This window comes from Epithele typhae, assembly GCF_022376455.1.
Source record: "Epithele typhae strain CBS 203.58 chromosome Unknown BXZ73scaffold_215, whole genome shotgun sequence".
NCBI classification, from domain to species: domain Eukaryota; kingdom Fungi; phylum Basidiomycota; class Agaricomycetes; order Polyporales; family Epitheliaceae; genus Epithele; species Epithele typhae.
Genome location: NW_025954406.1, coordinates 1 through 15,977, shown reverse-complemented (window position 1 = coordinate 15,977; position 15,977 = coordinate 1). Strand labels below are relative to the sequence as shown.

At 60.5% G+C, this 15,977-nt stretch overlaps 3 protein-coding genes across 3 annotated transcripts; 1 reads left to right on the top strand and 2 right to left on the bottom strand.

The window, feature by feature from the left end:
• Nucleotides 1–3,047: 3,047 nt before the first annotated feature.
• On the bottom strand, nt 3,048–3,688 carry BXZ73DRAFT_109141 (uncharacterized protein; the record flags this gene model as incomplete). Its single annotated transcript, XM_048017267.1, has 2 exons — nt 3,048–3,592; nt 3,655–3,688. The coding sequence occupies 2 exons, from the start codon at nt 3,686–3,688 to the stop codon at nt 3,048–3,050; spliced, it is 579 nt and encodes a 192-aa protein (XP_047870837.1).
• Nucleotides 3,689–10,402: 6,714 nt separating this feature from the next.
• On the top strand, nt 10,403–11,344 carry BXZ73DRAFT_109139 (uncharacterized protein; the record flags this gene model as incomplete). The annotated part of the gene is made up of 2 exons (XM_048017266.1): nt 10,403–10,580; nt 10,905–11,344. The coding sequence occupies 2 exons, from the start codon at nt 10,403–10,405 to the stop codon at nt 11,342–11,344; spliced, it is 618 nt and encodes a 205-aa protein (XP_047870836.1).
• Nucleotides 11,345–13,918: 2,574 nt separating this feature from the next.
• On the bottom strand, nt 13,919–15,972 carry BXZ73DRAFT_83684 (uncharacterized protein; the record flags this gene model as incomplete). The annotated part of the gene is made up of 5 exons (XM_048023939.1): nt 13,919–14,184; nt 14,232–14,980; nt 15,169–15,298; nt 15,346–15,537; nt 15,591–15,972. The coding sequence occupies 5 exons, from the start codon at nt 15,970–15,972 to the stop codon at nt 13,919–13,921; spliced, it is 1,719 nt and encodes a 572-aa protein (XP_047870835.1).
• Between the last annotated feature and the right edge of the window lie 5 nt (nt 15,973–15,977).

The following is a 15,977-nucleotide window of genomic DNA, read 5'->3' as shown; positions in this document are numbered from 1 at the left end:
GGATGTGGGTGGGGACGTGGGCGGGGACTAGGACGAGTGAGCGGTAGGTGAGCTGAAGAGGAACGACGCCTACCCATGTTGGACGCATGCGCTGACCGCGCGAACTCGGCGAGGCGACGGAGATTGAGCCCAGCATCCAGGGAGGATCATCTCAGATAGCGTTATATGAATGCTCTCGTCCACGACGTGAAGTGCGAGGCGCTCCGTGCGGCGTATTCAATGCGTGCCTTGACCATGCCACCTACTCGCTGTCACAATCCAAGTCGGCGGTGTCAGCAGCTACTCCCAAACCCAAGAAAGACGATATGTACCCGAAGTCGAAGGCGGACCGGTCGATCGTGCTTCTGAGCTGCCTTGGAAAGCTCTGTGAGAAGGCGCTGGCGGTGCGACTCCGGAATCCACTAGTACTTCAACGAGGGTGGCACTTGTCGCAGTTCGGCGAGACGTGACGAAGCAGAGGCCTATAGTCGATGTCCGACGCTGGCCTCTGCTCGTGCATCAAATTCGCCGGGCGTGGGCGCGCGGGATGGTCCGACACGTCCGTTTTCGCGTTCGACGTCGCACAGTTCCGCCCCCGAGGGCGCCAGAGATACGCGCCAGTGGAGACGCGCCCAGGTGGGCGGCAACGGAGCGAGAACGCGAGCGGTGCGCACCATCCTCATCCCCCCATCTGTCTCGTTTTCACGCTTTGCGCCCCGTTCAGGCGTCCACCCCGCTTGGTGCCAGCCATCTCCTTTGCCGAATCTGCTAGTGGCGCCCACGACACGCACGACACGCGAGGATGGGATCCGGACGTGAAGAAGCTCGTCCATCCGCCTCACCCGCTTCACGCCCTCCACCGCGCACCCCGCCTCGGCCAAACACCCAATCGCGGGTGCCCGGTGCCGCCTTCCCCTCCTGCTTCGCCCGTCCGGCCTACCACACGGTGGACACCTGCGGACGTCCACATGGGCGTCCTCTACTCGGAGATGAGGATGCTGGGGTCGCCATGAGTTACGGCGACCACTAGCTCGGTGAGCACACCCCGTCTTGTGCTCTCCACCTTGCTCTCCTCCGCTCTTGCGCACGTCCTCCTGGTTCGCGCGAGCACGTCCGACTCCTCGTGGGTGCGGCACGGCGTTGCTGCCGGTGTCACTTGTCCCCCACTCTCCACCTCACCCTCCTTTGCCTCGCCCTCCTCCACTCTCGCGCGCGTCATGCTCATCCATGCGGGCACAACCTAGCCGCGCTCTACGCGCTCGTTCGACTCGCCGGCGCGCAGCACCACGTCCCCGCCAAGATCGTCGGCAGGGCTCGCAGGGAATTGGTGATCATCGAGGAGGTTGAGCGCAAGCAGTTTCGAGTGAGTCCTGACACCATTAGCACGCGTTGCTGTACTCATCCAGGGAGCACCCTCATCACCTCTTACGCCATACACGTCAGTAACGGCACCTCTTCCCTGCTGAAAGCTGACCTTGAATGTTTACCACAGCATCTCGCCGACCCCCGGCACCCGCATCCAAGCGAAGGCACGACACCATCCAGATGGACCGGCTCGGGCTCCCCTCGCACTCGGCGGACGGGCAATGCAGCTGGCAAGACGCGTTCACCTCGTTCGGTGAAGGCCACGGAGGCTGCGGGCGTCGATCTGATGTACGCGGACCTGCGCGCATGCTTGTCGCGCGCGATCGCTTTCCCCTCCTCGACGACTCCGGTCCCTCGTCACCTTCACCGGCGATGACACGACGACGCTCGACGACTTCGATTCCCATCCGCCTCCCCGTTCCGCACGCCAGTGGACGGTCCTGAGCGCTTGAGCCACGGCGGCGGTACCGCTCTTCGTGCGTGTCTCAAACGCCATCAGGCGCGCCCCGTCGCGAGGTTCTGGGGCGACAAAGCGGATGGGTGGAACGCTACGCACTGCAGGTCCGCATGCTCCATTTTCTCGCCCCGCGGTCGCTGACACCGTGCGGTCTCTTTCTCCCGACAGCACTGCGATGCCGGCACGGCCTTCGAGCGTGTGTCGGGAACGGACACGGACGGCGACGTCGACGTGAGGCCCTTCGCCTTGACCGATCCCACTCTGGCCTACCTCCAACTTGGTGCGTCAGAGCGCGGCGTAGAGCAAACGCACGACGACGACAGTGAACGCGGGATGCAGGCGTGTGCCGTGCCACTACTCGTGCGCGCGGCGCGGTGCATGTCTAAGGTATTGACACGATCGCGAACCGGCCTGCGGGCCTGCGTGTCAGGAGGAGTGGGGCTTAGACTCGTCAGAGGAGTTTAGAGTTACAAGACAGCGCCTACGGTGCATATATACATGCGGTGCTCTACAATACCACTGTGTAATGCCATGGTGTTGAGCGCACGAACCTCCACGGGTTTCCGAGGGTCCACCATGTGTGTGCACGGGTTGGATGACCCGAACCCGTACCCGAGGGAACCGTACCTGTGGTGATGCCTACGGGGTACAGGCTACATATGTATGATCCTCGTTCGCGCACACCCCTCCTGCGCACGCGTCGGCCTTCAGAACAAGAACCGCTGACGAAGGCTGAAGCACGTCCATTTAAATATCGTACTCCAGTGAGCATCCGGAGAACGTTCGCACACGTACTTATGGGTATGTTTATTCGATAGAGTACGACAAGACGGAACACCGAAAGTATCGGCACGAAGGCACGACAAGAACATACACATTGAGCAATCTTGGGCGTCGCCGACGCGACTAGTCCGCACCGTCCACGTCCGCGATAGACATCGACAGCTCCGTCCGCAGCCACTTTGCCACACGCGACTCCTCTTCGGGGTCGTCCTGCTCCTGCGTCTGCGGGGGCAGCGACGCCGCGTATCCGATCCTTCGTCGTCACTCTCCTTCGGCAGCGACTTGCGCTTCACCTCGTGCGCATCGGCGACTTCCCGACCCGTGTGTCGTCTTCGAGCGTCTTGTTTTATCGCATCGGCCCGTGGCCTCCTTCATTGCGTGACGCTCGGCGGGCTTCTCCACGGGCTCCTCCACAGGCCCCCACCGACCTCGCCCAGAGCCTCCCTGCCCACGTACGCATGTCCTATGAAGGCGCCGGGAGCTCCTCGCCCGCCCGCCGCGCCCGCGACAGCACCTCCGACCGCCGCTGAAGCCTCTCGCGCTGGGTCCCCTCGCTTGCGGCGGACCGCGGGCGCGAGAGCACGTGGCCGTGCTTGAACACGTCGGCGTCGGCGTCGCGCACGGGGGCCGCCGCGCGCTCGGGCGACGGGTGCACGGCGAGGATGAGGCTCGGGGCGTCGAGGGACATGCGCGAGCCCGCCGCGGAGCGCATCCATGCGTCCTGCTCCCCGTCCATGCGGAGCAGCGACGCCGTCCCGGGCAGTCCCATCAGCGGGGCGGAGGGCGGAGGGGTGTGCTCGAGCGTCGCCGCCGGCCCGCCGTCCGCGATGGAGGGGGCGGAGGGGAGCGACTGGAGCGACGCGGTGCGAAGCGCGGGGGGAGTCGCGGGGAGCGGCCGGGGCGCGCCTTCGAGCTCGGCCTCGGTCGCGAGCCACGGGTGGTACAGCGCACTGAGCGACATGCGCTCGCTCGGGAAAGACGCGTGGAGCGCGCGGATGAACCGCTCGGCTGTTGGTGTGTGCGGGGCCCAGGTCAGCTCGCGCGGCTAGGAAGAGGGAGGGCACACGCACTCTGCTCGCTCACGTCGCACTCGTACAGGAGCATCCCGCACCCGGCGGGTCGTGATGTTGGTATGGATGTCCGTGTTCGGCAGGTCTGCATCGAACGGGGTGCCCTGCATGAGCCTGAGAAGAGAGAATAGTCGGCGTGGGGAGCTCGGTACGTCGTAGATGAGGCGTTGTGTAGACCGCGGTGCGCCCTGCGTTGAGTCAGTCCAGCCTCGTCGCTGGGCGTGACGGCTCTACGAGATCGGTGGGCGTACGCCGGACAGCGGGGGTTGGGCCTGGGCCCGGCAGAGCCGGGCGCGGACGCGGAGCGGAGCGAGCCGCCACCCCGACCAGACCGCCCAGGTTCTGACTGCGGCCGCTCCGCGCCGCCGACCCAACCACCTGCGGCGGGCTCGCGCGCTGCCCCTATGAGTCCTGTTGGTCCTCGACAACTGCGCCCAGGTGCTTTGACACGACGAGCTCGAAGGAGCGCACGTACACCTGGTAGGCCAGTGAGCGCCATCGCCCCATCATCTGCACGACGTCCGGGGGAGTGCCTGCTGCAAGGTAGTGGGATGCGCCCCCGATCCGGAATGAGTGACCGAAGGTCGCTTCAAAACCTCGCTCCCGGAGCTTGTTGTTGACGCAGTCGAGGGCCGCTTGGCGCGTCAGCGGGCGGATGCCAGACTTGTCTCGCCAGCTGAAGAGGGGATCGTCGGCTGCTGCAGGCACCACAGTGGCAAGGTTTCGAAGCGCCAGCAGAGGGCAGACCGCGCTCGGTTGCCGCACCAGGAACACGCGCTGCACTTCACCCGCTTTGGCCGTTTTCGCGCGAGGTAGGTCCAGGCGCGCGTACTCAACACCCCGTTGGTCCTTGCCGAAGAACGCGTGCTTGCGTGCGAGGTTGCTGCCTGGGTTATACGCCGTGCGGGACCGCACCGTAGCCTCGCCGAAGCGCATGAGACCCCAGAAGGCGCATGCTGAGGCCGCCCACACGCAAGCTTCGAATGGGTTGTCCAGCCGGAGCGATGTGTGCAGGGTTTCGAGCATCGCGAGGGTGAACGGTGGGCGTGGGGGTTTTGAGCGCCGGTCCGCCTGAAGGTTCTCAATGCCGCGCAGCGACCACTCTATCCGCGCCTGGTCGCGAGGCGAGAGCGGCTCCTCCCACCCCTGCGCGATGTGCCACGCGCGCACGGCGGAGAGGTACTTGCGGGTTGTGCTCACTGAGATGGGCTCCAGGGGGTACCGGTGGGCCTCTGCGCGCTCTCCCAGCTCGGCGATTATGTCTGGGTCGGCCGTTGCCCATAGGCAGAAGGAGTGAAGGAGGATGAATGAAGCTGGGAGTCGCTCCTGTTCTGGGATCTCCCACAGGTTGCAGAACTTGTGGAACTTGCTAATACCAGAGCCGTAACCCGGAGCCGTCGCACCCCGCAAAGTCGTTCGGGACACTGTCCGTGCGAGGTGCTGAAAGGAGATGTGGGACAGGGTGTTGAGAGGGGCCGCGTGAGTGCCATGCCACTGCAGCATCCTCTGCGCGGCGGGAACTGCAGGCCGGAGCTGGGACGAGCTTGGCACAGGCGCCAGCGTGACCTCGGTCGGTGCCGCGGGTGGGAGCAAGTCCGACTGGTCGACCTTGGGATCTTCAATGTGGAAGATGGCTAACACCACCTGGCAATCAGGTCGCGCAGGTGCGGTGGTGTTGAGAAGTCGCTGCTGGTAGGTGCGGCGCCGGGACACCTCTCCAGGAAGCCTGCGATGTCGCCGCGTGAGAGCGGGTCGGCAACGTTGATCTCCGTGGCCACGTAGCGTGCTTCGACCGACAGACCGTGTTCTGCCAAGAGTGAATAAAGGCGGCGCAGGATGGTGTTCGTGTTGGGGGATCTTGCTCGCCCGGAGTTCACTACCGCCACTACTCCCGTGTTGTCCGAGCGCACGAGGTACCTGCGCCGACTGGGGGGGAGGCCTGCTGGAATCTGATGGTGGATGGCCATCATGAGGCCAAGCTCCACCGCGAGTGCCTCGGCCCAGCCGATGTCGAAGCGCTGACCTGGACCAACTGTGACGCCGGGTGCGTAGGTCCAGATGGCCCAGTGTGATCCGACGACCACCCCGATTCCGAAGGACGAGCTTGCGTCGCCCCACCAGCCAATATCCACGGCCTCGGGGTTCTCCAAGGGAAGCTCGTTGGGAAGGCGCCCCAAGAGCTCCGCGATGTGGCGCAGGTCCGCACGGAAGTGGCGCCGAGGGTGAAGGCGAGCGCGCGGTGAGTCGAACTCCTTGATGAATTCTCCCACGGAGCGAATGAACGGGCGCAGGAGGCGGAAGATGGACGCCGCATGTATGAGCTTGCCTTGGAACGACTGGGCCTCGTGCACGCTCTTGCAAGCGCTGGGCTGAGACCAGTCGAGTACCAGTGCCAGAACCGCGGCCCGCTTCTCCTCGGGGAGAGACACCGTACGGCGCTCCAGGTGCCAGTCGTACCCTGTGAAGCGTTGCTGCACTGCAAAGCGGCGCAGCTTCGGAAGGCTCCATGGCACACCCAAGTTGGCTGTCGTGGCTATGAAAGCGTCCTCGGTGAACTCATGTCCTGGGAAGCAGATGGCGAAGAAATCGTCCACCCACTTCGTCACGTGCCCGAAGCCGCGGGCATGCATCAGGAAAAACTCAATGTGCATATTAGCTCTAAGTTGAACTAACACATCTATTCACCAGACTTTTGGCTCTAATGTGGTCTAAAACACCTAATCACCTGACTTTTAGACCACATGTGAACTAGCACACCTAATAGCAAACATATTAGACTTCACATCTTACTGGTGTGTCTAATGTGGAGCATATTTGCACCCATTAGAAGATGCTGAGAGTATGTGATACTAGCACTCCTAATCCTGCAATCTGAGACTAAACCCTTCTATCGGGACTGGCACTTGCAACATTGACGATTTACAACAGTATAAATTCAAAGGGACGAAATATATTGGTAGAAACCAATGTGAGCTAACTACACTAGAACAAAGACGTCTCTACACCACAGACATGGGCCATACAGGCGACGGTGGATGTGGGAGATATGGGAGACTGACACAGGCAAGGTAAGTAATGCAGGTCGACCGCTCGGCGTCGACGCGGGTGAGGCAAGCAGGCAAGGTGGGTGACACTGGTGAGATAGGCGACGCAGACGTCAACGTGGACTCGGGTGACGCAGACGCCCCAAGCGGGCAATGTGGGTGAGCGATGAGAGCGACGCGAACGTGAGCGACGTGGGTGACACGGACACGGGCAACGCGACGCGGGCGAGGTGGCTGGATACGTAGTCTTCGTCACCGCGGACGCCGCAAAACCGCGTGAGCGGAGAGGCCACGCGCACGCAAACGCGGGTGACGCGTGCAACGCGAGAGGTGTGGGCGAGTAGCTAACGCAGGTGACGCGGGAAGCATGAGCGATGCGGACGCGGACGAGGTGCCGATGTCCCCTCCTCGGCCGCCATCGTCGTGGTTGGCATCGTCATCTGCTGCGGTGGGAGGGCGAACGCAGTCGCCATCAACGCTGCAACGTCGGGCGCACGCCGCAGAGGCACAGGGACGCAGCTCTGCGTTCTTCGTCAACCGCGGCCTCGGCATCTTCGAGGTGGCAGAGCGACGCAGTCCCGTGCATCGGGGATCCGCGCATGTCCGCGCTGCCGTCCGAGTCGAGCTCGAAGTTGGACAGGTTCAGGCGGGAGCGCGTGAGCACCCGTGGCGGGATTTAAGGCAGGGGCGTTGGCGAGCGTGGGCGGGGTAAGCGACGTGGACGAGGTGGGCGGCACGGACACGCACCACGCGACACGGGCGAGGTAGGCGACGCGGGCAGGACTGAAGCTCCCGCGAAGGAGCCGGGGCCGTTGCAGGTAAAGACCCAGCCCCAGCCACGCACGCCGGTGGGATGAGCATCCCGTGCACACCCGTTGGGACGTACCCGTCGTGGGGACGGGGTCGGTGACGCGGCTGGAGTCTGGGAGGTGGTGGGAGAGGCGGGGAGCGCAGGAGGGTAGAACGGGAGACTTACCAAGATCAAGGCGGCCGCAACAGTTCGTCGAGGAAGCGGCGGGTGGGGGGCGCGTTCGCGTGCTCCTTGAAGATGCTGTGTCGAGAGGAAAAGACGAGGAGGATGGGGAGGACGAGGAGAGCGGGGAGGCTGTGGAGGACGGGGAGGATGGGGAGGACGTGGAGGATGGGCACTGCGCGGAGTCAGAGCGACGTGCTGGCAGCGCCGGACGCGTGGGAATCGACGCGCGTTGCGTGGACTCCAGCGCTTGGCACTGCCAGCAGCGTCCTCCGAGTCCTCGACTCCTCGTCAGCTTGACATTGCCCTCGATCCCCTCCGCCCGCCTCCCGTCCTCACCGCCCCGACGCCAACCCTCGCCCCATCCTCTCCATGCCGCCTACCGAGTCCAGGTGCAGGGAGCACGACGCTGACTCCTCTGCTCGGAACGGCCCGCGTCACCACGTCTCCCACCTCACCCGTCTCGCCTGCACCCCGCATCTCGCCCATATCTCTCCTCTCACCCCTGGCCCGTCTCACCCCCCTTGTCCGTCTCGCCTGTGTCGCCCACCTCGCTTGCGTCACCCCAGATCTTGCCCGTCTTGCACCTGCCTCACTTGCATCACCCATCTCGCCCATGTCACCCATGTCCGTCGCCACCTCCGCGACGCCCGCGTCTTGCCCGCGTCGCCCGCTTCTTGCCCGTCTTAGCCTACGTCTCGCAGCTCGAACGCGTCCCCTGCGTCGACCACACGCCTCCTGTGTCCCGCATCCCCTGCGTCACCCATCTCGCCCGCGTCGTCCGTGTCGCTTGCCTCACCTGTTTTATCCATCTTGCCCACCTTCCCCGTCTTGCACTCGCCCGCGTCGCCCACATCCCGCCGTGTTGCCCCCACATCACCTGCGTCACCACCTCGCCCTCGCCTATCTTACTCACATCGCGCCTACCACCTCGCTCTTGCCTGCGTCAGTCTGGCCCGCGTCGCACCTCGTCTATCTCGTCTGCGTCTCACTCGTTGCCCGTCTTGCTCGTGTGGCACGCCTGTCTCGTGTCATCCATTTCGCCCACTTCGTCCTCGTCGCCTGCGTCTCACCACTGTGTCGACGTGTCGCCCGTGTCTCGCTCCTGTGACTGCGTGACCCGCCTCGTCCGCCCACGTTGCACATTGCCTGTGTCCGCGTCGCCTTCGCCCTCGCCCTCGCCCGTGTCGCGTCGCGCGTGTCCGTGCCGCCCACCTCGTCCGCGTCGCCAACCTTGCCTGCGTCGCCTCCCACGCCTGTGTCCACGATCCACCTCGCCCTCACCTACGACACTTACCTCACCCACCTCGCTCTTGCCCATGTCACCCGTCTCGCCTGCATAGATGTGTTGCCCACAAACCTTGTTGAGCTTTGTTTGTAGTCTACTGTGTACCATGTAGTTAGATGAACAAGAATATATTTGCTTATCCTTTAAATGTGTGTGATCTATTGAGTGCATTGTATGAACACAGTAGTCACTACTCCTTGATATATAAACATATTATGGGCTTAATACATGCCTACTGTGTGTCAATTAGTTCTACAGACCTCCACAATTGCAGCAGTTAGACACTGGTTAGACACTAATTAGAGCTAATTAGGACTATTTGGCTCTAAACTTCCAGGGACTTCACTAATTAGTGAAGATCCTCTAATATGTCTAAGTTGCACTAATTAGTTCAACTTAGACCTAATTAGCAAGTTGTGTTTTTCCTGATGCACCCCAGATGTCAAGCCAAGTGCAGACTCAGGACCCGCCCTCGTCGTTCTCTCAGAATGCTCCCCATAGATCTTCCTTCATCTCCCTCCGTTGCAACCAACCTGCCTCCTCTTCCTATGCTTTCCAGGACGACCCCGCCCCTCAGGCGTCCCGCGTGCTCGATCCTCCATGCGCACAAGGCCGCCGCTCGTCCAAGACAGCCAGCCTGCGCCACAAACAGAGCTCCCCAACACCCAAATCCTCCAGCTGCCCGTGGGACACAGCGAGACCGGAACCGGGACCGAGGCTGGAACGACAGAGTCGACGACGACGACGAGCTGCCTGAACACGGCCGGAGCTTCCTCAAAATCCCCTCCGCCGAGCCCCGCACTCCCCACAGCCCGGATGAGAGCTCCAACAGGCCGCGTCGTGCGCACGCTCCAGGCCCTCCACGCACTTCACAGGCCTTACGAGCTACATACCCCGTCCGCGACTCCAACTCGTCCTCCCTCTCCCACTTTGAAGACCCAACGCTACCTATGCCAGTCGACGACTCGCTATTCTTCCGTGACCCGCGCTCTACTTCAAAGGACCCGTCGCTAGGCTCGCCGTCCCGTACCCTGGAAGGCTGAGCACTTCATCAACCTACCTTCACTGAAATCCCGCTTGAGTACGTTCGGAGGACCCAGCCCACACCGGGCATCAAGTGCGTGTTCTACTAGGCTTGTCTTCTGTATCCTCGTCCTCATCATCCCTCCCCTCCGTCGCGCCCGATCGCCCCCAGCAGGATGCTCGGCATACGGAGCTGGCTGTTCGTCGACCCGCCCAAGGACACCATGCCGCAAATGCACACAATTGCCCTCAAATACGTGGGCCTCGGTGCTCGCCCAAATCCTCACTCATCCCTTGGCGATCTGGGGCCCCGCACTGGCCTCGCTCTGCAAGAAGTCTTTCAGCTACCGCCACGTCGTCTGCAGGTTCTACACTGCGCACGCCGTCATCTGGGCTGCCCACTGCGCCCACCTTCCCACCATGCCCCCTGGACAGCTCCGCGTCAGGCTCATGGTCCCCATGCCCGCGGACAAGGCGAAGAACATCCCTGCAGTCGACGCTTCGAATACATACAAGCACCTCGTTGTCCGGCTCCAACTGCCCTACCCGCACCGCAACGCGATCGAGGTGCTCGACACGTACTTGTACACCGACGCACGTTCCCCTCGCTCGTTGCACTCTACGTCCCGCATTCGCCCAGTCTCTCACTTCCTACTTTTCGGGCAATCCATCCCTCTTTCGCTCTCCCCGCCTGGCTTGCGTGCACCGTCCGCTGCGCCCTCCTCTTCGTCCTCCTCACTGCCACCGTTATCTTGTCCGCGACGCCGAGCTTACCAAGCCCAAGCTCATGCCTCGTGCCCCTCCTCGAACGCCCCTCGCTCTCGCCGTCTCTCCTCCCGGCCCTCTTCCCGCACCTAGACCCTCGAGCACGCTCACCACGCCCGGGCCCTAACATGCTTGTCCCATGCTCTCCCCGTCACAGTCGCCGAGTTCCCTGGCTTCCGCGATGGTCTGGAGCATCTCGCCCGCCCGCGTCACCTGCTTCTCCACGTCGCCTGCCTGGGCCACGTCGCCCTCACCCACGTCGCCCGCTTCTCGCCCCGCATCACCCACCTGGCCGACGTCGCCTGCGTCATACCCGCGTCGTCCGTCACGCCTCCACGTCGCCCGCATTGCCCGCATGTCCCGCGTCGCCCACGTCACGTCGCCCACTTCGCCCACATCTTCTGCGTCACCCGCATCTTCCGCCTCGCCAACCTCACCCACCTTGTTCGCTGCATTGCCCCTTCTCACCCGCGTTGCCACCCCACCCACCTCGTCTACGTCGCCTGCGTACCCAGGACAGCATTAAACAACGGGTACGGCAGTGGCGCGTACAGGCTCACGGACCACGCGTACTCAAACGCTGTTGCGCCGGCGTAAGCAAGTTCCCACTCACGACACTGACGTCCGGCCCGACGTTCGACAGCTCGTCCTTCTCGCGAGGGTTCATTCCGTCTCCATCTCGTCCACCACAGTCCACGTCACTCGCATTGCCCTCATCTCACTCTTGCGTCGCTTGCATCACCCACGTCACTGCTTGTCTCGCCACCCACCTGCCTCGCTCATGTCGCCCCCTTGTCGCCCCCGCGTTGTCCGCGTTCTTTCCCATATCGCCCACCTCACCCACCGCACCCGCGTTCGCCCACGTCTCGTCGCCACGTCGCTCGCGTCTCCTGCGCCGCCCTTGCATCAACGTCCGCTTTAATGTCTGTGTCGCCCCCGCATCGCCCACGACTCGCCCTGCGTCGTCTGTCTCACCCTCACGTCGCCACTGCACCGTTGTTCGCCCGTGTGTCACCCAGCGCGCTCGCGTTCACCCACATCTCGTCGCCTCGCCTGTGTTAGCCCGCGCATCATCCACGTCTCACCCCCATCGCGCCCACCTCGCCGGCGTCACATCGCCCATGTCCGCGTCACCCACCCGCCCGCCTCTTGCCCTCGTGTCGCCCAACCCCTGCGTGGCCACCCCCGTCGCCCACATTGCCTACCATCTCACCTACGTTGCCCGTTTTGCCCACGTGTTGCACCTACGGCATTGTCCTTTCAATGTTACTCTAATTAGTTGCAATATATCTGTGTGACATTCGAATTAGTGGCATGGGAGACCAGATACCAGTGAATTACACCAATTAGTGAGAGAGCCACTAGAATTACTGAAATTAGATGATCCACGGCAACACTAGTACCCAATTATCACATGTTAGTTGAAACTAGATCGCCCGGATCTGTTAGCTCGATTAGATGTTCCATTAGGACTAATTTCACGCTGTTAGTCCTAATTCGCATTTTGGGGTTTTCCTGATGTGCACGCGTTTGAATCGGGTTGTTTAGTCTCACAGTGGCGAGAATCTTGCTAAGGTATTCCTCGAGATTCTTTCAGACTTCAATCTGCTCAAGAAGGCGAGTTCAGAATAGTATGAGTGCCTTGGATATTCTTGCTAAGACCTCCCAACAGCTGCTCGCTATTATCACTCGGTGGCAGTGCTGTAGCCCGTCGGTAACGCCCATACGAGGTGCCCGCGTTGCCGTCGGTAACGGCCATACGAGCTCGTACGAGCTCCGGTAATGTAGCCGTCCGTAACGGTCGTACGAGGTATTTTGGAGGAGACCTTTGGCTCCTACATAGGGCCTTTGCACGGCTTCCCTACATGTAAAGAGGTAGTAATTCGTACCACAAACAATGCGAATAGCACTGTGCTACCCTACACCGGCATTACCGAGGCCATCCTTCCTCAGACTCAAGATCCTGGCCCATACTCGGGGCCCTCAAGCCGGCACGCAATTCATCTCCATCAACGCATGGAATACATTGCCGCAGACCTCCGCGGCACTTAACAGCTGCTTGTGTCACCATATGTGCGGTGTTTGTCCCGCAACGGTGGAAACAACCTCGATAGTCGTACGAGCGTGTACCCCGTCCGAGACGGTCGTACGAGCTCCGTCAGCCGGCACGCACCGGAATTGCGGTAATGCATGTAGTACGTAGCCACAGACGTTCTGAGCACATACCGACTTGTTTTAAGGCCATACGTGCGGTGGTTACCCCACGGCGATGCAAACACTGCCAGAGCTCGTACAAGCTCGTATGGGAATGCAATTACATAAGTAAATCAACACCGAAGAGTGACGACGGAGCCGATTGTCGGCATTCAGAAGGCGGAGCTAATACCGAACCTTCAATACCGAGCGCCAATACGGCCCTTATCAACGAACAAGGGGTCCCACTGCTACATCACCAATCCCCCCACTACCATGTGTTTCCTGAAGATCAAAAACGGTGTATACTACGTGGAAATTGTGTCCCGCGTAGTAGAGGTCGCTGTTGCTTTCCTCACCAAGATGATCACCGCTGACCACTTGAAACACAGATATCCGACATTGCCCCAAGAATATACTTGGAGTGCCCAGTGAACGGCTGTGGATCGGTAGAGGTCGACTTAGACCCATATGATGTGGTATATAATGCTGACACCCCAAAGCCGTATGTGCACTGATAATATTCGTCTAGTCATTGGTCTTTCCACGGCCGAAGTTTGGTCAAATGGTTCGGATCCGCGGATTCGTCGAACAGAACAACATGTTTGAGTGCGAAGAGCTCATAACGGCACAAGAGGCGACGTGCACCGACGGTATGATGTAATCGGCTTAATATTTGTGTTCGCTGACTAGGCCTGATAGAAACCTCACCTCGTATGGCCCTGTCCCGGACCAGACCTTGGAAGCTGGAGAAGAATTAAGTCAGATTACGGGATAGGAATGTACATCGTAAACCTTTGTATATCGGTAGGTGTAAATGGACGCATTGTCCTTTGTGTGCCTCGTTACCGGAATGCCGAGATTGCCGATATCAAGCAACGCGCTGAAGAGCGGAAATGTCGGCACAGAGTTCATTGCCGGATACGTGCAATCACTACCGAGGCAGATGTGTCTACACAGCCAAATACAGGGTCTAATCTACTGGAGAGGTTTAGGATGCGCGAGACGGACGGTGCGGAACATCTCTGCGCTCTGCTTCTCCTTTCTCTCCCACATGCGAGCTTGTCCGTTAGCGTAACACTTATGGCAGGGTGACTCCGCCATGAACACGGCCCGGCGGAACCAGTTCTCCTTGAGCCGGGCAAAATCCAGCACCACGCAAAGCATCTCCAGGTCAAGCGCATTCAGGTTCTCCCACCAACGGTCCTTTCGCTCGTAGCCACGCTGCCACATTGTTCGTCGGGCTACAAGATGTCAGGTGTGTTAATGACCAGTGGGCGGAGCAACGTACTTTCATCATTGTACAAGGTGGAGCCCTCTTCCGATGTTCCGGTAAACGTCCAGATCCATGAAGGGTGCTTGTTCCGAGCACCCCTGGTGGTTGCTTCCAGGATCGTGGTGTTGACAGTGAGATCGGACTTTGTGATGGGCTTGTAAATGACCAGATCATCCGATTTTTTCTTGACATCTTCAGGGTCGTTCGGGTCGTACAGGGCAGCGAGGGCAGTGCGAGAAAGCATGTAGAGCCGGACATACTTCGCTACTGAGTGGTCGACCATGCGGATCTCGCTAAAGGAGCGGAGAGATTTGCGGACGGAAGTGGCGTTGCGAACCCGAGCGTAGTAGAGGTAGGACTTGGTGTCAATCCCGTCACGAACACCGGAAAGACATTCGTTCATCTCTCCCTTCCGAAGTTCTCGCTCCGCAAGGACGACGTCTATCAGACCGTGATCCTTGCAATACCGAATACCGAGTGCGGACGGCATGAGAATGGGAAGTTGCTCTGGACTGCCGGAGTCAGTTGCCTGCGGCGTGTTCGCTGTTGCGTCAGTCCCGTAGTCTTCGAGGGAATCCCATTCCTCGCCGAGATCCCCGGGGCCAACGACCAGCCGGGGAGGAGCGTTACTGAGATACTTTGTCGCGTCGGTATTGAACGATCGAATGTCCGATGACAACCGTTGCCTCTTCTCCGAAATCGTCAGTTTCGCCTTGTCGGTAGAGCTCTGCCGCAAGTCCCGAACGAGTCGCGCAATGACCACCCTGAACATGATAAATCAGCATGCATTCTGCCAAACGCATTATTGCACATGTGCCCCAGTATCCACTTCACGGTCGAGCGCCTGTGGTGATTACCGACACGCGAGATGGGGACCCTCGGCATTGGCAATACCGATCATTGAATACCGAGACCTTGACCGATATATTCAGGTGGTGCGGAACTGGCTCACCTCTGGCGGTCTATACTGATTCCCAATGAGAGCCATGCAAGTAAGTCCGCTGAAATCGGATTCTCGAGTGATACCGTGTGCGTGGTGTCGCCGTTCAAGAGAGCCGTCCTGACTTGCGTCTTGTTCGCCGCTGTAGTCTAATGAATATAAGTGTGCAGTTATTAAGATCAGACTCACGTTTGATCTTTTTCGGTGTAAAAATGTCCATGGCGGAGGCATCGGTTTTGCGTGCCTCTCGCGCATCGAGAATCTCCTGTTTCCATTCGGCGCGCTCTTCCTCATTGGCGACACGGTCAATTTCTTGAAAGGCCTCCTTTGCTGCAGTGTACTCTTCCACTGATTCCTCCCACTTGTCAACCAATGACTTCGCTGCCGGGCCGATAAGTACCGATTGCCGAACATGACTTCCGGAAGAGACCTACGTAGACGACAGAGCTTCATCCAATTCGAATCTTGCATGTGAGCGTCGATAACCTCTTTGCGATGCGACGTAGCCATCCCACGAATACTGTCCTTAATAAAATTCAATGGCTTCCAGAGGGTTTCGACAACTTCACCATCTTGATGGCCGACGTTGGGAACGAAGCTCAGCGAATGCCGAGCGTAACACCGATTTTGATGGCCGTGAACGTGGAACTGGCCGATGGCCCAAAAGAAGGTAGCGGCAATGGGCCACTGCAGGAACGGAGATGCTTCGAATCGTTTGCGCGCGTTGATGTGGTACTGACAGGCGATGTCGTAGATGAGGACAAAAGTCGTGTAGCCGGCGAACCACTTCCATGCCCAGTTTACCGAGTAATCCATGTTCC